General features: G+C 49.4%; 2 protein-coding genes across 3 annotated transcripts in view; both read right to left on the bottom strand.

Moving 5' to 3' along the window:
• The window catches only part of LOC144720517 (testican-3-like), a 221,832-nt gene extending 207,467 nt beyond the window's left edge, over positions 1-14,365 (bottom strand). The window contains exon 1 of one of the 2 annotated variants that reach the window (XM_078597284.1): positions 14,278-14,365. In XM_078597284.1, coding sequence (XP_078453410.1) covers positions 14,278-14,280 — 3 coding nt within the window. In that variant the 5' untranslated portion in view covers positions 14,281-14,365. Of the gene's footprint in view, positions 1-5,330; positions 5,437-14,277 lie in introns of those variants that run through there. The other variant, XM_078597285.1, reaches the window with a different exon arrangement.
• A 3,289-nt stretch (positions 14,366-17,654) lies between these two features.
• The window catches only part of LOC144720518 (bifunctional heparan sulfate N-deacetylase/N-sulfotransferase 2-like), a 181,078-nt gene continuing 175,322 nt past the window's right edge, over positions 17,655-23,410 (bottom strand). The window contains exons 17-18 of the mRNA XM_078597286.1: positions 23,254-23,377; positions 17,655-21,085 (exon numbers count right to left, since the gene is read on the bottom strand). Of these exons, the coding sequence (XP_078453412.1) occupies positions 20,960-21,085; positions 23,254-23,377 (250 nt within the window). The 3' untranslated portion in view covers positions 17,655-20,959. The remainder of the gene's footprint in view (positions 21,086-23,253; positions 23,378-23,410) is intronic.

Here is a 23,410-nt window from a genome sequence, read left to right on the forward strand (position 1 = left end):
AGAAAGCCCACAATGTATAGATGTATTTATTTACACTTTTATATATTTCAGGGCCACTGATGGATGAAAGCTTCCCCTTATCTTTCTGGCACAGGGGGTAGGTTTGGTGAGTGTGGGTGGCTTGGTAAGTATGGGGTGGTTTGGTGAGTGTGGGGTGGTTTGGTGAGTGTGGGGTGGTTTGTTGAGTGTGGGGTGGTGAGTGTGGGGTGGCTTGGTGAGTGTGGGGTGGCTTGGTGAGTGTGGGGTGGCTTGGTGAGTGTGGGGTGGTGAGTGTGGGGTGGCTTGGTGAGTGTGGGGTGGTCAGTGTGGGGTGGCTTGGTGAGTGTGGGGTGGCTTGGTGAGTGTGGGGTGGCTTGGTGAGTGTGAGGTGGTTTGGTGAGTGTGGGGTGGTGAGTGTGGGGTGGCTTGGTGAGTGTGGGGTGGCTTGGTGAGTGTGGGTGGTTTGGTGAGTGTGGGGTGGTTTGGTGAGTGTGAGGTGGTTTGGTGAGTGTGGGGTGGTGAGTGTGGGTTGGCTTGGTGAGTGTGGGGTGGCTTGGTGAGTGTGGGGTGGTTTGGTGAGTGTGGGGTGGTGAGTGTGGGGTGGCTTGGTGAGTGTGGGGTGGCTTGGTGAGTGTGGGGTGGCTTGGTGAGTGTGGGGTGGCTTGGTGAGTGTGGGGTGGTGAGTGTGAGGTGGTTTGGTGAGTGTGGGGTGGTGAGTGTGGGGTGGCTTGGTGAGTGTGGGGTGGCTTGGTGAGTGTGGGGTGGCTTGGTGAGTGTGGAGTGGCTTGGTGAGTGTGGGGTAGCTTGGTGAGTGTGGCTTGGTGAGTGTGGGGTGGTTTGGTGAGTGTGGCTTGGTGAGTGTGGGGTGGTTTGTTGAGTGTGGGGTGGTGAGTGTGGGGTGGCTTGGTGAGTGTGGGGTGGCTTGGTGAGTGCGAGTTGGTTTGGTGAGTGTGGCTTGGTGAGTGTGGGGTGGCTTGGTGAGTGTGGACCTGTTAAATGTCACTCGCCACTGATGGTGGTCGAAAATGACCAAGAATCCAGCTCGGGCCGTTGGGTTTTATTTTGTAGTGAAATAACCATTGTTCCACTGCTTAATCTGTGCGGGTTACTAGAAATGCCTTGTGACTAACCCCTTGCAAATAACAAGGTGAAGACATCGCCATCCATGGCCAATGTCTGGTGACTGTGAGCAAGCAATACTTACACAGGTCGGATGAGCTTCATAGAAGACCACTCCACCTTCCTGCCTCATCGCGTCTCACCATTGTTAGAGCGTTATTAAATAACATTTACAATGACAACCTTTCCTCTCACAATATGTTGTGAGAGGAAAGTTATTTTTACGGAAGTCTACAAATAATTAGAATGTCATAATTGCCCTGCCATAGGAATATGGAGTTTTGACACCTGACTCAGGACCGCCAATGAAGCTGTGCATCGGCCGACATTTGCATGAATGCAATGCGTAACACATTCATTTTAATATATTTACAGGGACACGTTAGAGTTTTTAATGACTTTAATGTACCCATGAGAGACTTAATTGAGCCAGAAAACTTCAAAGAACCCCATGATTAGAATGTTTGGTCAATTCCTTTGTAATTGTATTTTATGTATCAGGACTAGGAGCGCGAGCAGAAAATACAGACCTGCAAGGGAGCACGCGATGCAATTAGAATACGTCTACTATCTCTCCAAATACATGCCGTGTGTGTACTGTGTAAGTGTCGTGGTGAGCGCGCTGCACTACAAACCTGGCGATCCGAGTTAGATTCCAGCTTACAACCAACACCAGTCACGATTATCTGAAGCCTTCTTGGGCCTCCCCTAGATCGACTTAGCCTCAAAAAGACTACCTGGTGCGGTGTGTAAACATCGCCACTAGAGAGACAAAGGTGGCCGGGCGTGGTGCTGGCTACTCACTCCCTCGCGTGCCGTGCCGGCCTTCATAGGTGCTCGCAAACAGCACTTGCCCCACAAGTCTGTTAAGGCGATAGGGGGGAATCTTTGTATTTGTGTGCGCACAGTCCATATCGTTTTCGATCGTAATGCTAAGGCATCCACGGAACACCAAGACACATCAAAGTCAAACTGGCGATGAAATCGCAATGTGATATTGACTGCCGAGTCCCCTGTGCGCTCTGCCAGTAGAATATGTAAAGATTTTTTTTACTCCCACGTCAACACAGCAGACATGCGCAGCCGATATCCGAGCACAGAGGAGAGAGGAGACTGGTGCACATTATACGACATTTGTATTAGTAGAGCGTCCCAGGCTGGAGAGGTGGCGCAGTGATGAGGCGCACTGTTCTATGAACCTGGCCATGCCTAACATCAGCGGGAAAGCAAGAGCCATCTCAACTGGTGCCCGACTCTCCCGTCACCAACCCGCACTGACCAGCGTGGTGAGGTTTAAATAACAAACAAAACAATCGACATACCTCGATGTGCTGTGAAAAAGGCTCATTGTACGCGACGTCAACTGGTAGATCTGTTTTTCTTGTGGTGAAGTATGGCATCACAACCCCCATGACTGGCACGGACGCAGGGAGGCCATCATCCAGAAGTGGATTACCAGAGGGATGTCCGTGAAATTATTATTTTTACTATTCTCAATTCCGTTGTACAATATAGTGAGATCGCAAAGCAACAGAAGGACGGACGGGCGTGTTGGTTGATTCCGCTACATGAGGTCGCACAGCGTGCACCACCGCTCGATTTCTAGCTGGAAGTCGCAGGCAGAGGGCAGCGATTTTAAAAGAGCCCCCCCCCCATTCCCTCCTCCCCATCTACCCCACTCAAGCAAAGTTCACACAAACGGGCTTTTGAACCACTGACCGCGTTCAATTAACCTCTAGGCATGCGCTCGAAAATCCTTTCCCCGCCTCCACGAGGTTTTCCCTCTTCTGAGCAACGTATTGTAAATAACCATGATGATGTTTCATAGACCTTTCTCGATCCAATGCCGGATGAATGAAGGCCTCCCCACACCTTTATCGGTCATGGGGGTTGTATTAGCATACGCTGGTTAATGAGGGTTATTATTTACACTTGTTTACAACAGCAAACTCTCACTGAGCCAAGTTTTTTTTATTTTTTAGGTGGGTTCTGCCAAGTTTATTTTAAATTGGAGGCGACAATTGCCTAGTAAATTTTAATGGAGTAATTTGCGGTGTCATTAGGCAAAGAAAGCAAGGGAGCGTTGTGCATCGCCATTTCACATTTCAGATAATCGCTCGACATTGACGTTAGCTGCGGATGGAAATCACGTGCGCTGGGTTGAGAGCACAATGCGATGACTAGTGCGCCACCGGTCCACTCCAGAATCCTTATTGTTGATGCCCATGTCCTTTACATCCCCGGAGAATTGCGCTCAAGGCGAGGAGAGAATGGGAGTGATGTGGACGTCATGGCATCTCGGTACCAACGAATAGGCGCCCGGATGTATCTCTCTGCTCTGTTCTATTCAATTCCGTGTTCTTTAATCATCGTCTCTCTGTAGAACTAATTATCTCGTTTGTAGATGAGACGCGGTGAACCGAGGTGTCACGTATGCACGTATTGATTAATTAGTTATTCCCGTATACGGGTAGAGCAGTGACGCCCACACTGCACTACAAACCCCGTTACACGAGTTCGATTCTCAATCACGGCCAACATCAGTGACGAGTGACAGATGAACCGGTCCTACCCCACTCATAACCCTATCCCTTGCATCCTCAACTTCACCAACCCGCACAGACCAGCGCGGTGAGGTATGGTCAAACAATAGCACGTAATTGACACATAGTGGAGGCCTTTATCCACCAGCGGTTTGTAAACAGCCAAGTATTATTATAGCAAAAAATACATCTCCAATGAATAAGGGCCATTGTTCGAAACGTCGCCTATATATGTGCACCTCGAACAAAGCTTGCTGAAGCTTTCCAATGCGGCCAACTGCGTGCATAACGCCCCGCAAGAGTCGCCGGCGTTCAGATGCCGAGATCGAACCGTGTACGTGTGGCGCTCGTCAGCGGCGAGCGCGCCCGACCCGAACATCACCGACCGCTCGGCTCACGCGCAAAAGCCGCGGACGTCTGCTCGGGTGAATGTGCAATTTACGTAGTAATAATAATAATGACTCGGTTTTCTGCAGCGTCCGTATCTGTTGGGCTTTAAATGAATCCCCAAAAACAAACGTGAGGGGGCGAGTCAACCTCTCCGTGTGATCCTCCCAGCGCGGCGCAACCGGGACGACGGACATCGCGTGAACAACACGCCCCGTACGCAGAAACAACAACAGAAACAACAACAACAGTTCAATGTACTCAAAACTGTAACCCGGGAACCTCTAATCCCCAAAAACCAACAGATAACAGGGCGCGCGTCGTATTCACGATCACGAATCTTCCATCTTACTCGCCCGGGCAGTGCGTCTCAAGAGCCTGCTGCGTAGATGACATTCGATGTAATTATCAGTTTAATTACGCAACGCACGCCGATCCAACAACCGACCGGACCCTCCTTTTGGACATCACCGCCGCTGTCGTTACCGTCCCCCAGAACCCGTATTGCCCCCCTCCCCTCCCACTATCGGCCCATGCTCCGCTGGGATCGTGCGGGGGTCATGCAGAACGGGACACCTCGATCCGTCTCAGCAGCAGGACGAGTGGTGCCGGGTGTGTTTGCATTTACTCCGAGCCGCATGCGGGACGAGAACGCAGCGAGTCTGCGGAAAGGAAGAGGCTGATCGGCGACAGGAGGCAGAGGGACCTCGCTTTATTGAACGCCGCTGTGCGATGAACGCGTGGAATGACTCGAGACAAAGCCACCACGGAACCGCTCCGACCGACGCGACGGACAGAGACGGCCAACGTCGCCGTCCGGGGCTCGTCCCACGCAACCCCGAGAAACGATGTCGCATCCTCGACGGCTGATGAATGCGTTTGCTGTTCTGGGCGCAGCGAAGGGGCCCGTGCGGTTGAGATCGCTGCGCGGCACGACGCTCGTGCCGCGCGCCTGATCCGTCTCGCGACCAGACCAGACACGCTCCACCAACTCCGCGCTGATGCGTCATCGTCAGCAGCTGCAGCTGCAGCAGCAGCAGTAGCAGCAGCGGCGGGGGGATCAGCAGCAGCTTCGACTGCTGTCGCGATGTCCCAGTAAACACTGTGTCACGCTTGCCCGCGGAGGCGCCTCCCGACACTCCGCGATCGCCTTCATTTAATAGATGACGGTCACGACAATTAATGATGGCATCGGCAACATTCACATCACCGGCACTCTCGCACGATTGGGGAAAAACTCGGGTAAACACCAACAACGGAAATAACCGGAATAATATGAAGATTGTACGTGATGAGACATACCTTGGTGGTGGTGGTGGTGATGATGTGCTGAATAAGACTGTGGTCCACCCGCGAATGCCGATTCTGCGCGCTCCGCACCCCGAACAACAGCGCGACGTTGACGTCGCGCGTCATCGCTACGTGCTGACGTCACGTGGACTCCACGATCCCCTCGCGTTCACCTCGCCCGGGGGCAATCGGCAGAGACGCCTCGTGCACTCGGCGTGTGCGTGTACATGGGGAGCGGTAGTGTAGCGGTTAGTGCGCTGTACGACGAGCCCGGCGATCTCAAATGAGTGCCGGGTACGGTGTATACACATCGCTACTAGGGAGACATAGGCAGCCGGGCTTGGTGCTGACCACCCACCCCCTCGTTGTGCCGTACCAGCCTTCACATGTGCCTCCGATTAGCACTTGCCCCGACTATTAAGGCTTGTACGGGACGTCCTTGTCTTTGGTGAGCGGTCTCAAGATTCTGAAAGCACGATGCGGGGAAGAGGTCTTTGTGGGGAACAATTTGCGCAGCGGTGAGCACCGCACGAACATGGCAATACATGGGTTGGATTCCAATCTAGGGATAACAATTGGCGGCGAGTGAATAAAATAAACTGTCCTGGGTCTCCCCTAGGTAGACATAGCTTGAAATTAGTACATCGTGTGGTGTGTGTAAACATTAGCACTGGCAAAAATAGCGGCGGCCAGGCCTAATGCTGGCCACACCACCGGCTCGCGCAGTTGCGGCCTACATAGGCGTAGCTAACAACAGCACATGGGCCAGAAGTTGGTTTAAATGTCGACAGAGGCAGAAGTCGTGCACTACGATTATTTTAGCGGTAGCGAAATGCTTGGTTATATACATACATTGGTTATATACATGCATGCTCAGCCAGGGCAGGTCTCGCATAAGTGGCAAATCGTATCGGAACCTGTCCAAGGATTCCCATGGGTCTACCTGGTGCGCTGTGTAAACAGCTGCGGGGACAAACAGCGGTTGCGCGTGGTCCTGACTACACCCATCACCCTCATTCAACACCAGCGCCTACAGCCCTATAAGACCACCGTGCTGTGCATACGGGGTGTTTTGTCTGTGTGTCAGATGGGCTATCGTATCTGCCACGGTTGATAGCGAAACGTGCCTGTCGCATAGTCTTTAAGGCCAGCTGTGGAGGTTTAGGTTATAGGAATACCGCACCATGACGCTACAGGGAAATCCCCTCCCCCAAACCCCCCACCAGCAAATCCATACAGGGCCGTAGCTTTCTTCATTTGCACCAGCCCATTGGATGCAACCTAAAAACACCTTAATCTACAACCCTGTATAAATCTACTGTTAAATAAAGGCCCTCCCACACTCCGAGTCGGCCATGAGTTTTTTTTTGTTTATCATGCTTCACCACGCCGGTCAGTGAGGGTTGGTGAGCTCGGTGGATGGGGAGAACCAATTTAGATATCACTCGCCACTGATGCTAGCCGTGGCCAAGACTACAATGCATTTACGTCGCAGAGATTACGTAGCGCGGTGAAATAACCGCTGCTACCATCCGAATGTTCCGAATACGCTTGTTAGGAATACGTAACAAGAGCGTGCTTATTACATTCCGAACGCATGTAACAGACTGCTCTTAGAAAATGCGTTTGGAAACGCCGATAACAAGAAGACAACACAATGTTGACATGTTGGAACAAATAGACCAGCCACGTTTCCTATGGCTACTGGGTTACGGACCATTATCGCACAACAACACGCGCTCGTCAATTGCATCGCGGTCATCTCCGTTACGCCGCCATGCGTGCGCAAAGATTAACAGCAGAATGAGTCCTCGTCGTGTGTCCACGCGTTGAGTTGCATCTTCAGCACACAAGCGACGGGTGGGGGGGGGGTTGCGGATATCCTTGTGGGGGATGTGCAGAAACCGCTTAAGCTTAACGGGCATAACGCCTCCGGTTTCTGTAAAGCCGCATAATGTGCTGTTGCCTGGAGACGTATTCCCCAGCTAGGGTCTATTTACAAACGTCATCAGGCATAACGGAGGCGATCACGGGCGGCGATCTTTACGTTCATTGGTCCGAACGCGCTTCGTGGGCCAATCGTGTTGGGATTTCAAGAGGGTTTGGGGGTGCGGGAGGCGGTGCGAGTGAGGCGACTCCGATCGCGATGTCCACCATCGAGGAGGCGCTGTCCGCGGTGCTGAACAGACCCCGCGCGTCGCGTTGAATGAGCGCCTCCCCATGGCCGAAGTTAGACAAATCAAAATAACTCGCGTCACGATCAATTTACAATTACAGCCTCAACCCACTGCTGATTGAATGCCTCTCCCCACGCACGGCTCGGCATGGGAGTTATTTGACCAAACTTCGCGTGGTCAGTGCGGATTGCTGAGGGGATGGGGGGGGACATGGCCGATTCAGATACCACGAGATAGATACCACTAACGACGGAGCTGGGGGAGCCGACGGAGCCGGGAGAGGAGGCCGTGATGGCGTGGAGGAGGCCGTGATACACTCACTCATTCACACATCATACTCACTCACACAACCACTGACCCATTCACTCATCATACACTAATTCACTCATCATACACACTCGCACATCAAACACTTACTCACACTACCACTGACTCACTCACACATCATACACTGGGAGTGTCATGCTGCCAGCTATGGCTGCAAAGTTTGGTCGTACATGTTATATATATCGTTTATTGTTAAATTTAAATCACAGTTCCTATGATTACTGTTGTTACATTATTTTTAAAGCTTTATTTGGTGATTTAGAAAACATATGGGTAATCTAAATTGTATTATGATTATTATTGTTTGACTTGCATCACACTGGGATTTTAGCACACAGCGTTTTTTTTTGGGGGAAGATTTGCTGGTTTATCCAGGATGTTTCTGTTGCGCGTCGTCGCTTTAAGATGTTCTCCGCTCATATTTTGTTTGTTGCGGTTGCACCCGACTTAAGAGCCGCATGGCTCACAGGGCTATACCTAATAAATGAAAACTTGAAACTTGAAACCAATGTAGCCACAGCCCGGAATCGAATTCAGGTCCCCGGGTTCATAGATTACAGTGCACGTCCCACTGAACCGAAAATACCTATGATTATATTGCTGTACATTAAAAGTTGTTTATTGGACTAAAAATCATCTACTGCTTACTGTGACAGGGCGGGAAAGTTTTTTTTATTTTACAAAGGAATAACTCGTTATGGTGTTGCAGGGCCAGATTATCATAACAGCTTGCGGGGTGAGAAGCAGCTCCCATCCCAGATCGCGTTACCATCCAAGGGGTTTAGAGGATTTAATGGCAATGGCCCCGGGGTTTATAAGGCGCGGTGGCTACCAACTCTCGCGCACGCGAAGCACAGCCACCGTCAGATTCTAACCGTCTTGCTCACTCTGAAGGCAGAGAATACAATTCATATTCGTAGAAGTCGTATTCTTAGAAGCCCATATTCGTAGAAGCCTCTCCCTCCCTGCTGCAAGTTCCTGCTCAAAGTCCCCCTCGATGTGAGAGCTAAGCTTGGTTTTAAAACCTTCCGTGTGGTGGCTCCTAATCTCGAGAGCATGGGTACTCAACCGGGGATATGCCGACCCCTGGGGGTACGTGCCAATCTCTCAAGGGGGTATGTGAGGTGATTTATACATGTGATATATTACACATGAGTCATTGGTGAATAATCATGTGTGAATCTACCAATGTTAAATAATTACGATAACATGAAATCCATATGGTGACCTATAACGATATAAAAGACCTTTCTCAACTCATTGATCTCAATGTGGTTTCCAAGAGTAACCAGCGGGCGGGAACAAATTACCTCACGTATGCAGAGCGTCTGTTGAATGTTTTATTCGCTTGTAGTTACTAGCTAGTTAGAATACCTCACAAAATGGACAATTGGTTAAAATATTGATGTTCATTATTTAAAAAAAATGCATACCATGTGGTGTCAGGCAAGGGGTACTCGGTTGAAACAAAATTCAACAAGCGATACAGTAGCCAAACAAGTTTGAGAACCACTGCTCTAGAATACCCAAGGGAACATGTTTAGGATCAAAACCTTATCATCCTTGTTCCTCTTTAAATCACTGTTTCACCTCAAATTAACTTTCATGTGTACGTGCAACTGGTCGCTTTGCTTTGCAGACTCTAAGTTATAAACAAAATGTGTATGTAGTGTATGCTCTTCAAGCCTTGTATACTTTATCCTAGTTGTACCATGTGACGCCCAACTGTGTCATTCGGAAATTGGCCATCTACAGTTGTTTGTGGTTTGGTTTGTTCGTATGTTTTATATGACCAAGTTTCTGTGGTGTAACTCGGTACCCATAGAAAAGGCACATTTATTGCCCAAGGGGTTTTACTTGTGCCGAGATAAACCCTCAACCGTCGGCGAAACGATGAACGCGTCGTTGCTCCCGAGCCGACACTCCGACCCTTGGCTCATACACATGGCACTAAGCCCACTTGCCTAACTATCTCGGGTTTTCGATTCACTCGACTCGCCCTCTGAGTAAACGCCAAACAGCGGCTGAGGTTGCGCTCGTGCAGGGCCGGGCGGCTCAGCCCCCGGCGGCGGCAGGGGCGGGGGAATTAATTAATTTCGTTCATGACTCGTGACTCGTTTGCAATAAGTCGATGCACTCATCACCGTGATTCATTCACGCTGCACACATGCCTTAATGTCAATGCACTGAGTGATCCTGAACGTGTTGGCACTTTAACGAGGCTATCGGATCCGCCCACGCGTCTCTTTGCTGCCTTCCCGCGGGGCTTTGCGGGCAGCGCCGCCTCGCTCCTAGAACGTCCCGAAACGGTGCAGCATGGCTCGGCTCCCGCCCCTACGTCAACCCCTCCCCTTACCATGACTCGATGCTTAAAACTATAACAAAACAATACCAATGCAATGCTTTATTTACCTGGGAAAGTTTGACCGAGCCTCAAGACATAATGTTTTGGAGGAAACCGGTTTACCCGCAGAAAACACACCACGCAGGGCTAGGAGTCGCACCCGATTCGGCACATACGGGGTCACAAGTCCACGTGCTGTACCGCGAACTCGCAGCCCAACGGGTTTGTGAATTTCACAAGATCTGTTTACGTATTCCAGCAACCATTGCCTCTAAATCGCTGGATCATATCCGTCATTCGTATATGATCGGCTTGGACACTACACCCGCGTGAACAATGACGCAGCGCCGTACACGCGCAGGAGAGGTCTGTAGTAAAGACTGCCTACTTGTCAACAGCTTAGCTGCAGCGGCCTCCAAGCGGCGCTGTGAACAACTAACGTGAAGAGCGAATATTATACATAATAAGCATAACAACATGTCCAAGTATGTAGACAATGTGCCTCCATAATATAACCGTCTCGACATAAAACAATTAAAATAAGAACTATATCTACACCAGTGCGTTTCAACCTTGTTTGGCTACTGTACCCCTTGTTGTTTCAACCGCGTATCCCCTTCCCTGTATTCTCATTCTTTAATGATATCGTCATTGAATACGAAGGAAGCAGAACTCACTCGGAGCCATCTTCTCCCTCCTCGTGGATCCTCGCCCCCGTGGAGCCGTGACCCACGCGGCCTCCAGGGGGCGCTCGCAGCCCGTTTCTGGAACGCCGCCTGTGGACGAAAAGTCCCTATACCCCTGTGTTCAAACTTATTGTGGGCTCGTTCAACTGCCAAGGTATAGGGACTTCCCGCATACTCATTCTATGAATATTAAATGTGGGTCATTCTGTTGTAACTTGCCTGTGTCAGGGAGTCCATTAAAATGTAGGTGTCTACTTTTCAGAATATAAAAAATAGGATACTTTACAGTCATTCGTCAATCCAATATTGAGAAAATCCTTGGGCTCTCAAGGCTTGAGCCAAATGTCTAATATCATCGTGACTCAGTGACTTGAATGCTGTTCTAGTAGAGCCGGAGAGCTGAAATTCGACACAAACCGAGTTGAGTTCAGGCTTATAACCAGAAAAAATTCCAAAACCAAACATTTAAAATGTTGGCCTCGTAATATTAACACGAAGGTTGATTGGTTTAATTAATTATACAGATTCAGCCTAGAGTTTTCCATCGCTTTGAATCTGACGCGAAACACCATTGTATGAGCTCAATCATCATTCAGGATGATTTGGTCATCAGCGTCCGGACAGTAAAGGCAAAGGTCCACTTCTTTAACTGCTTGTTCACAACACTGCTGGCGACAGGGCCTCCCCACCCACTCGAGGGATCTTGGAAGAGATGGCAGCAGCCACACTTTACCCCGCCACTCACGGGCTGAAAATCGACGCACCGTGATGTACCCATTTATACTGCGGTCCGGACAGCACTCGGGTAAAAAATGACACTGCGACGAAGATAAATCCTATTCGTAACTTAAACCAGAGATGTAATTGTTGTGTATGCTGGATGTGGCCCTACCATTAAAAATAATAGCCCTCTTTTCGGGCCTCTCTTCCACGATGGGCTACACTGTGCACCACTTTGCACTAAAGTATCATCGAACAATCCACCCAATGGACACGCGAGCCTGAGCACATCCCTACCCCTCCCCTCGACCCAGAGCCAGATTCTGCGCCTGTTATTTCCCGGGATGGAGCGTCAACCCCTTCTTTTCCATTCTCCATTCCTCTTCATCTCCCCTTCGCCAACCCCCCAAGCAACAAAGTACATTTCATTTGTTACTATGCCAACGGCCAATTGAAACATTCAGAATAGATTGAAATATCAAGCACTCAGGATTCAGTGGAATGCCTAAGGCTCAGAGGTAAGCAAAGGCGTCCATACAGAACTGGAAACATCGCTACTGCCGTAAAACACTTGAGTCACCATGGTTAGGGTTTTACAATATAGTGATGCTGCTGCATGTTACATTGCAGAACCGTGATACATGGTGACGACTTGCGGAGGCCTTAATCGAGCAGTAGATTGACCATGGCTGATCACGATGATGAGATGCTGCTGCTGCTGCTGCATTCCAAACAATGTTTTTACTGTTCGCCATTGATAATGAACATTACTTTCAGCAACTAATGCATAATAGACTGCTGAATGAAGGCCTATCCATGCGAGTGTCGGTGGAAGCTGTTTGACCATACTTCACTACGCCAGTCGGTGCGAGTTGGTGAATGAGAGGTCACCCACTCGTCGCTGCTGTTAGCCATGGCCGGGATTCAAACTCAGCTTTCCCCAATTGCAATAAATAATTCGGTTCACAGTATACGTTGCACAAAATCTCAATATGCCACTGTGATGCATTCTTGAACAATAAAATGCGTCGTAGTGGTCAGTGTGATCATTGATGCATGGCATTGGTTTGCAGCTTGACGAGATTGTGATGCATTGTTTCTCCAGTGCGAATGGCAAATGCAGCCAGTATAAGTGTTATACAATTCTGTAGTAAAAAAACCGCGCGTGATGAAATGAAAGGCTGTGGGTATGTTGAGACATTTGCCTGCAACGCAATACCGCGAAGCAACATAATAAACACATGGCTAGCTGAATGCAGTCCGTGAAAGACAGTGGCGTGATCAGTGGCGCTGTTAGATGACAAAAGGGTACAAGGGAAGGTGAAGGCGCGGCCCCGCAATGGCTTGCCCACTCGACTGCTGACAGAAGGGCCTGCACGAGAGCAAACTCTGTGAGGAGTGTTTCAACAATCATTTGGCAATGCTGCTGCTGTGTTGGTATTGGTGCTCAAACACAAATAGCAGCAACAATCAACACATTCATCAATGACACTGCCTTAAAAGGAAAACTATGTATCATGTCGGGCAATGACTCTTCTTAATAACAACATGTCCTACGAACGACCATTGCCCAAATGGGGGCCTCATATATATTGTTTTCCTTTAATGGCAGTGTCATTAACGAATGTGTTGAGATTGTTTTTGTGATAACGAGTATTTGGCCTACTCTTCCACGTTGACCAGACTCTTTGGAAGACGTGGGCGTACCCACACATTACTCCACCACGTGACCAATCTGATCGACTGACGGCAATGTACCATCTCTGCTGCTGGGTAGACAGAGGCGGGAGTAGAGAGGTGAGAAACTTGGCCTATTGTTTCATCTTAACCATTCATTGCACCACGGCTGCTTTAATTAAACACACGGGGATTGGACCAAATGCTCGACTTACTGCCACGTGCGAGCTAAGCCGCACAAAAACATTCGGGACACTATTTGGTGATGTTACGTTGACAGTGGTGCACAAACACAGTTAGAAAACAACTCAACATATGCATAAATAAAACCGTGTCCATAAAATTAAAAAGCATATCATATGCGACATTTCGGGCAATGCCCCTTCTCCATAGCACAGACGTGATTGATGTGTCACGTGCTGTGAAGAGGGGTCATTATATATTTGTTTTCATTGAGACCATAGTGTTTTTTACGAACATTGCACATATCATTAGCATCTCTGGAAGCGATATCATGCTTATGATGACCATTCCATGGAACAAATGCCATTGACGGCGGATGCCACGATATCACGCCTGTACTTGTAGAATGCTGTCTTAAACGAGACAGCAATTGTCGAAAGCGGATCCAGAGCCAATAAGCACGCCAGGAGATGTATTCAACACGTGAGATTATACAGATTGCGATATTGCTCGTGATGGCTTTTGTTAGTAAGGAACCACTATTACACGGCACTGTCTGTGTTATGAATACATCGCCTCATTAATTGCATCCCTACGTAAATATTAAAACATGCGTTAGTCTGTCGACCTTATTGCTCTTCCCAATGTGTGTTCGCCAGTAGCATGTGCACAAAACACAGACTCTGGACAGGTTTCAACGTTCTGAGTCTTATCAGCAGTCCAGATGGATAAACAAACACCTCCGGCTTAGCTGGACGCAATGTGCGCGTCCATTGTAACCGTGTATCATCGTGAGTTCACGGGTGGATGAGGACTCGCTTGTGCGTGTCATGGGGTTATTTTACCATATTTCACCATGATCAGTCCGGGTCGGTGAAGGCGGAGAGAGCATCGGCGTGAATTAATGAACATGTTGCTGCACTGCAGTCTGTGTCCGCTCCGTAGCAGCCTATAGAAGCTGTGTTTGCGTGCTGGCTAACTCGTCGTTGTACTATCCAGGCCTAAGCCTGCCGAGCGTTCCGACAAGCGCCACGATATGGCCACGTACGGCTTCTCTGGCCCGAAACACAGCGGCATCTCAATACGGCGCAAACACGAAGGCGTCATAATGGCACAGAGCTAGGCGAGCGCGAGAGGAAGCACGGTTACCGAAAGGATAAATTCGCACTGGCAGTCAAACGTGGCCGAGAGGCCTGCTCCCTTGAGAGTCAATTGTGGCGAAAGAGCGTGCCACATTTCCACTTGGTATTCAGACACAAACTGTAAGAGCGCGAAACAGGCAGAAAGATTAGCGGGCTTCTGAATTGCTGCTTAATTTCCGTCACTCCTTCGCCAAGCCCCAGAGCCGGTTATTTTTCACCGAGTTTCCTCTGCGAAAGGAGCCACTTGCGATGTGAAACACGCGCCCACTTGTGTGCAAGCGAGCGCCCCTTCTTAATAGGACAAAGTACTGATTGAATCAAGGAGCGATCTTTCTTGATTGAATTATGGGGGGGGGGGTGTTCTTTATTAGGCTTTGACGGGAGAGCGGGGAGGATGCCGCTGGCACTTGCCTCATCTCTTTCATCACTGAACGCCCCCGCCGCCAAGGCTTTGGGAAGACCGCTGATGTAAAGCAGGGGCGACAATTGACGTGGAGCAAAGTCCTTGAGGCGGAGGGGAGAGGTAACTACGTTGCAAATTAGGTGGTTACGTTCAGTTGAGTGTTCTGGCGACTCAGCCAGTGTTGCCTCGTAAAATGCAGGTGCATCTCGTGTGCTCGGCAGAGACTTGCAGAAGGACCTGTCTTTGTGACATCGGGCAATAAACCGGATGGGTGAGTTGACCTGATTAGCATAGCAACGGGATGAGAGTAGATGCTGCATTCATCGTCTTAGTCGATGTTTCCTGCCTCATACCATAATGCAGGTATGCAGCATCATCTTCTATGGACTCGCTGCTGCCTACTGCCATACACACGCTCTCCTACCCCTCTCACTCACATCTCACTCTACAGACCTCCACATACTCTCCACTCTGGCAACCAACGCTTTCAATACACTCTCCTAGTTCACCTTCCCTCAGTAGACTACTCATTTTCTTCTGCTGCCCCAGTAGTCTGGAACAGTAATCCGTGCTGTCGACTCCGTGCCCTTGTTCAAGTCCTGGTTCAAGAACGTCCCCATTTTTCTTTGCCTATGACTGATTGCCTGCCCTCTACAAAATAAACACACCCGCTGTTTCTGTAGAGCATGTTGAGATGGGGTCGCATCTAGACGCTACGTATATCCACCGTGGATCTTGAATATTAATAAAAGATTTACATCAATTTTTGGATACATCTTTGCCCACCGATTTGTTACTGTACTCAATGCTGTATCTACTGATGAATACACATGTTCGTGCATTGATTCAAACCTCTACAAATCGATTTATTCGTAACGTTTTGCAGGGCCCATGGATGGATGCGGTATTTCTACCATTAAGCAATTTTTCGTACTCTCTGCTCTAAAGAAGGGCCATTGCCCTTAACGAGTCCATGTTTTCTCTTGAAAGGCAGTCGTAATCATTCATGTGGTGCTTCTTTTCTACTGGTGCTAGTGCACCACTGCCAACGCAGTCCCTTCATACTTGAGTGAGTCGCGGCTTTCATTTCCGCTGGGCCCATTACCCTGCCTCAGGTTGAGGCATCTGCAGGAAGCAGCGTGGCTGAACGAGACTGCTCCTGCTGCTGCTGGTGGAGCAAGTGAAATGTAAACGTGCAGAACTTTCCTTTTATAAAGCTGCGTCCACTAGAGGGAGTGCACCCCTGCAGATGTCATTTTTTGTCGACTGGCTAAGACGCCTTGGAAGCGGTGGCTGTATCCCACAATGTACTCTACACACTAAAAACACACACATGCGCAAACAGCGGTCCGCGTATCGGTGGGACCATGGGCCAATTGGATGACGGCCAGGAGCCGGTACTCATGACCGTGACAAAGCTCCCCCACATAGCGAATGGCCAGCACCACACTGCACCACACCGGGTACTCGTTTTGTGCTCAGTCGACCAAGGAGAGTTCCAGGACCGGTTCAAATAATCGTCACTGTTGTTGGCCGTGAGCTATATTTGAACTCTGGTCGCCGGGTTCGTAGGGCAGCATGCTAACCGCGACACTTCTGTGCCCACTGTTAGCAAGCACCTCATGACCAAAAACACACACACATACACACGTGATAACTAGGTGAGAGCCCATTGAGACAACATTTATATTTGCAAGGGAGAGCTTGGATGTAAATAGAAAAATATGTTAAATAAAATATAAGTGCAAAGGAAAACGATTAACACAAAAGTCTCAACAAAAGAAAAGAAAACGAATGAACACAGGTAAAACACCATCCAGGAACACGTCATCAGAGGCATGATCAATCCACTGCTGGATGACGACTTCTTCCTTTAGTCGCCAGCACCCTTCACGGTCCCCGCGCGGCACCTGCACACGAGCCCATCTCATCACTCCATCTCCTGTGATACGTTCCACACAAATGAATTGCACTTGTATCTGGGCATCATAGAACTTATCTGGCTGTATTTACAACACAATGGCAGCACACAGAAGCTGCTACAGCTGTGAAGTAGCATGGGGTTTACACGTTACGGGCAGGGATATTCGCCGTGCCCGGTTTCAGGCTGCGATTGATGGACAGGGAGGGATGGGAGTAATTTCCCTGGGTCTGCTTTTTTAAACTGACAATGCCAGCGTTGAGGCTGGTTAGTATCTGAATAGTAGATTGCTTGGGAATACCAGGTATTGTATGTCGCCTTGAAGCTGGTCAGGAGATGGTAGTACAGGAATGGATTCTCTATAGAGCTTTGAGTGTCACCACCTGCTATGCATGGTGGGTTTTCCAGAGGTGTAGTGGTAATTCCCCTCCACTGTAAGTTTTACAAATCGCGCCCTCCCTAGTTGAAGGTGTATTCCTTCCCTTCCTGAGTGCAGCAGAGTGATTCTCGAGGAGCTCAGCAAACTCCAACTGCACGTTTGCTCAGGCAGCGTAGATGCTATTGCATTCCCACATAGCAGTCCAGTGTTCGAATGCCACTGCCACACTTCCCTTTAAGCAGGTGTAATACAGCTGTAAAGCACATTAGATTAGATTAAAATGAGAAACCTCTCAACATTAAACCCCATCGCTCAATTGACCCACACATGGACGATGCGCCCGGGATTTCACGAGAGCCTGGCAGGATTGTTCGCACAGCTGTAATTTAATTCCAACATGAACACAGTGTATATCACAATCAACACAAGCGAGGTTTCCATTAGCACACATTTACAATCGTCGGGCTATCTGCGTCTCATTCAATGTGAATGGCTGAGAGGCTCGACACAGGCTTGCACGTAAAATCCAAGATTAGCAAACATCGCTTCCATAATTTCACCTCCGTTCCCTCTGGTCGAGTCAAGACATCGAACGTTTGGTCAGAGCGCGCCACCGATTTGCACATTTGTACGAAATAAAAACAAATACTTGTACACGTACAGGGAGTCTGTGTAACAAGCTGACCGACGATTAAACTTAAAGGGCAGGTATTTAAACTGCGATTAGACTTGGCCTCAGATGGACACGTGTAGTAATGATTTAGCCATTGCTGGGTCAGGCAGAGGGTGCAGAGAGCAGGGCACGAACTCACCGCTCTGCTGTCCGGGCTGCCATGATTGGTTTAAGTTCCCAAAACTATGGTCTGAAAATCCCAAAAATGCCAAATTTTCTAAAGTGGAGCCAGAAAACGAGCACAAATATGTTCTAACATTTCACAACAGCAGAAAACAATGCACACCTGTGTGCAAAATCGCCCAGTCCGATAGCCCTGCTCACTGCTCCCACCATACATACAAATATCCCCCATATACATCCAAACAGGCCGTTTGGGACAAAAGCTGATAGCCAGCACCACACCCAGCCACCCTCTTTCTTCCCAGTGCTGATATTTACAAACCACACCAGGTGCTCATTTGAGGCTGCGTCAACGTAAAGGTGGCCCAAGACCGATTCAGATAATAACCACTGAAGTCAGAAGCAGCCGGCAATATAACTCGGGTTTGCTGGATTTGTAGTGCAGTTCGCAAGCCACTGCTTCCCATACCATACATATGCACACATACAAATATCCCCAAAAAAGTGCTGTTAGCGTTCACCTGTGGTAGCCGGTAGCCAACGACACGCACGGCCACTTTTGTCTCCATATATTCATTTAAGGCTGAGTCAAATTTGAGGAGGCCTAGAACGAGTTCAGATATTCGCCACTGTTATTGGTCGTGAGCGGAATTGAACTTGGGTGTCCAGGTTTACAACACAATGCGCTAATCACTGTGCCACCACTCCCTGCACATATACATACAAACACACACTCACGCATATTAGCATACATATATAACCATACCTAGATGTCATCAGGTCAGGGTAGCAACGGTGCAGGTTTTGAAAGAGACAAAGACACAGTAAGACAGAAGGGGAGTGCCACTCAAACGAGAACAAATGAAAGCCCTGAAATGTCTCATCACACTCACTCGGCATCTTCCCCATGCTGCCCCAGAGTGTCCCTAACACTAACGACGTAGAGCTGCATGTGACGTCACACCTCGCCTGCCAAAATCCACTGAGAGGCCATTATAAGCTTACTGCAGATGGCGGTGAATATGGCCTAAGCCTGAGTCATGTCATGCATTACCCACAGAGCTCTTGTAAGTTAGATTTTCTGCAACTCTGAAATTCAGTTCCAGAGCCAATCTGTTGCCCTATCCCTAACCCCACCCAATGTTTTCCTTTGTTCCCACACATGGTTTATGTCATGCCCATTATCACGGCCCATTATCACATGCTTTGAATCCCGAAACTGATTATTGGTGGTAGCGGCGCTATTCAAAGCAGCGGCACTTTCCGCTGGTGCCAGCAAGCAGGACATTCATCCCATAGCTCTGGACCCAAATGCTCCACATACCCCGCTCTTTAAGTTGAATTTATGTTCACGGTAACTGCAGTTTAACACGGCCTAATAAAACTTAGGCTTCGAGTAAGACAAGCAGATGTTTATAAGAGTATCGGCGTAGACTGGATCTGTTAGTACACACACACGCACGTTTGATTAGAATTTTCACGGAGCCACTGTCAATTTTTATACACGTTAAAACACACACGTTCCATTTGTTCGGTTCGCAAAATTAATCGAGTTGGTTAAAACATAAATAAGTTAATAAATAATAACAAGCACGGCGAGTATAATCACGTGTAAACATACAACGATCAGCGGCCACACCGCGCAATGACAACGATCACCGAGCGCAGGAGCAGAGATCGTCTCGGACAGGAGTGTAACAACTCAGCGGTGATTCTATGGGAGGCAACTCATTGGGATGGCTCGGGAGGCACCCAAATCTAAGTTACACAAGTTATCATGTCTCCATGTCACGGATGCCACTCACAGCTTCCCATTGCAATCCTTCCTTCTGCGAGATCACACATCAGTGGTGCACAACTGACACCGCCTGACCCCCGAGCTGAGGTCTTATCGTTTCACCCCATGTATGGCGTTCTACAGCAAGTGAGGGCCTGGGTATGGGTGCCCCCTCCCTCCTTGTTAAGCGGTGCCCCAATTCGGTGCCCATCGTTTACCGTGTCCTAGAATCACCACTGGTAACACGGCTGCCAGTTCACAGGCAACAGCTGCCTCAATGTCGTGTTGTTCGTTTGTGCCATTTGTGCCTCGCATACCAAACTCTTGGGGAAAATTACAGTGGTTCAACGACCCCGAACCACCGAAAAGCGAGTCCACCCTTATCACCTTTAATAGGGTGAAGATCACTCCAACACGAGTCCAGGTCAAGTCCTCGCTCTTCATACATCTTCAGAGATCAATTTTTGGTAAGGAATCACATCGTACTTTACAAATGGTATAGCCAGCTTCCACAGAAGTCCATACACCAACCTAATCTACCCCACAGATTTCACTGTCGTTGTCTTATTTATGCTCCTGATTTATAGCTGCTTGCTTGTAATTCTTTTGTAGTTGATTTTTCATAACAAGTTTGTACAGGTATGCGACATTCTTCTTAAGGGCTCTGAATCAAATTAGACAACACTTTCGAAAACACAAGCCATTTTTAAAAAACTTCTGCATCATCACCTTCTTTTGAACGTGTTAATTAATTTCACCTTTTTTTTTTTACAAGCAAGAGGCTCGCGCTTTTGTTGATGTTCAGTGATGCAGGAGTTCGGGAGAGAAGAGAGAGGAGGAGGACTGGGGACTTCTGGCTCTGGAAATAAAAACAACTCTGAGTCCCATCACGGCATTGCAAGTGCATACACAATGTACTCTCTCAGCTTGCTTGTGAAGCGTTCGAGCCAGGGCTATGGTTAGTCTGGCAAAGGGAAGAAAGCAATGGGAGGAATCGTAGCTCATCCTGCGGGTAACCGGTGATTGGACGCATCTTGGTAGCCCGAAGGTAATGCACTGCACGACACGTTGGTGGAACCTCGTAGCAGCATGGCGGAGCTTGGCAGTCGTCAGCGAGGCCGGGTGGTGAAGAGCTCCTCGCGAAGCCACAGCGGCAACGGCTGCCCGAGGCGGTTCAGCACCTTGGACAGCTCCACATTGTGCTCCCGGTAGTACTCGGCTAAGAATTCCCGTGCCTACGCGAGATGACAGCGCCATCATAATCATCATCACCATTACTGCTCTCAACACCAGCACTAATACCACCATCATCGTCATCATTACCACTGTCGCTGCATGAATACTGCTGCCACCACCATTACCACCATCATTGTTAGCAATCATCAGCATCAGCAGCATCATCAGTTTACAAACACCACCGACAACCATGACCACCACCAAGCCTACCGCCAATATCACTATCATTGCTCAATCCATACAGCCGCCAATCCTGCCCACACCACCACAATTATCATCAACAGCACCAGCATGGTCATCACCCTCATCGTCATCATCATCACTCGATCAATATAGCCGCTGCTGTCAACACAATAATTAACACAATTATCAACATCACCTGCATCGTCATTATCATCACCCTAATCATCAATCATCACCGCACTACTTAGAAAACAAATCTTAAGACATCTTAATAAGATGACACTGGCGCAGGTAGGCGTGAGGTCGCACGCTCAGTAGGCCAGGGTGGGTGGGTGGGTATGTGGGTGGGTGGGTTGGTGGGTGAGTATGTGGGTGGGTGGGTTGGTGGGTGAGTGGGTTGGTGGGTGGGTATGTGGGTGGGTGGGTTGGTGGGTGAGTGGGTTGGTGGGTGGGTATGTGGGTGGGTGGGTGGGCGGGTGGGTGGGTGGGTATGTGGGTGGGTATGTGGGTGGGTGGGTGGGTATGTGGGTGGGTGGGTTGGTGGGTGAGTGGGTTGGGTTGGTGGGTGGGTATGTGGGTGGGTGGGTGGGTGGGCGTGCGGGCGGGTGTGTGGGCCGGTGGGTGGGTATGTGGGTATGTGGGTGGGTGGGTTGGTGGGTGAGTGGGTTGGGTTGGTGGGTGGGTATGTGGGTGGGTATGTGGGTGGGTGGGTGGGCGGGTGGGCGGGTGGGTGGGCGGGTGGGTGGGTATGTGGGTGGGTGGGTTGGTGGGTGAGTGGGTTGGGTTGGTGGGTGGGTATGTGGGTGGGTGGGTGGGTGGGTGGGTGGGCGGGTGGGCGGGCGGGCGGGCGGGTGGGTGGGCGGGTGGGTTGGTGGATGGGTATGTGGGTGGGTGGGTTGGTGGGTGAGTGGATTGGTGGGTGGGTATGTGGGTGGGTGGGTGGGCGGGCGGGCGGGCGGGTGGGTGGGCGGGTGGGTTGGTGGGTGGGTATGTGGGTGGGTGGGTATGTGGGTGAGTGGGTTGGTGGGTGGGTGGGTGGGTGGGTTGGTGGGTGGGTGAGTGGGTGGGTGGATGGGTGGGTGGGGGGGTGGGTGGGTGGGTGGGGAGGCAGGGAGCTGCGCTGTGTCGAGATGGCTGTCAAGGGGATGGAGAATGAATTAATGAATTCCAACAATGGGAGCAGATCGCCCGACAAATAAAGTGCCTGCATCTGTGCCGCTTCATTTCGACGCAGCCACGATGCATTGATTAATCATTATCATCGAGTGTTTACATTCGCGATACGTGCATGGAAAATCGTGCACGATAATTGGCTGTGTTGTATTCAAAATTCATTAAACGTGTTCGTTAAATTGACCTCTGCAGCTACGAGAGTGGCTAAAATTATTCCGTGAGCCAGAGCAGAAATGTATACCACCAAAGGTATCAAACCTTTAGCAGTGCTGATTGATTTATACGGCTAATGATGATTATCACGTTATTCAGTTATTTGTTACATCAACTTATGCCACCTCAGGTGGTACCGACAAAATAAAATATCTAGCCTGGGTTCTTCGACCTTTGATTAGCATGTTGGCTATGCATGCTGCGAAATAAGTTAAAATACATTAATATGTGGACTACAATCACACCACCATGTGAAACAAAATAATAAATTATTGAATACCATTGCAATCATAACTATTCAAATCGTAACAATTATGAGGGGGGGGGGGGTGATTCTGCTATGCCTATTTTATTGTGAACATGCGAGAATGTGGTGGAGCGCTTGGGAGGCGTAGGGGTTGGTGGATCGAAAAGAGATTACAATTCAAATCCCCAAGACCACTGGGCCGTGAGCTACAGCAAGCCAATTCATGAATCTGTGCATACCTTGAACTGTTATCACCCCCTTATATGCATGGACACACAATGAACAAATTACACTCAGCATTCACGTTGGGTCCAGCCCCTTGGCCTGCTCAGTGAGACTCCGCAGCCTCACCTGTGGCTCCATGTCGGGGTACTTCCTTCCCTTGCTCTTGCCCAGGCACTTGGGTTTCCCACCTCCCTCGCTCGCCACGCCAGCCACACCCGCGACACACCAGAACCCCTTGTGCTCGTCAAACCTGAGCCCCCAGAAGCAACCGGGAGGAAATAAA

Source organism: Lampetra planeri, chromosome 9 (assembly GCF_965212315.1).
Source record: "Lampetra planeri chromosome 9, kcLamPlan1.2.h2, whole genome shotgun sequence".
Classification (NCBI taxonomy): Eukaryota; Metazoa; Chordata; class Hyperoartia; order Petromyzontiformes; family Petromyzontidae; genus Lampetra; species Lampetra planeri.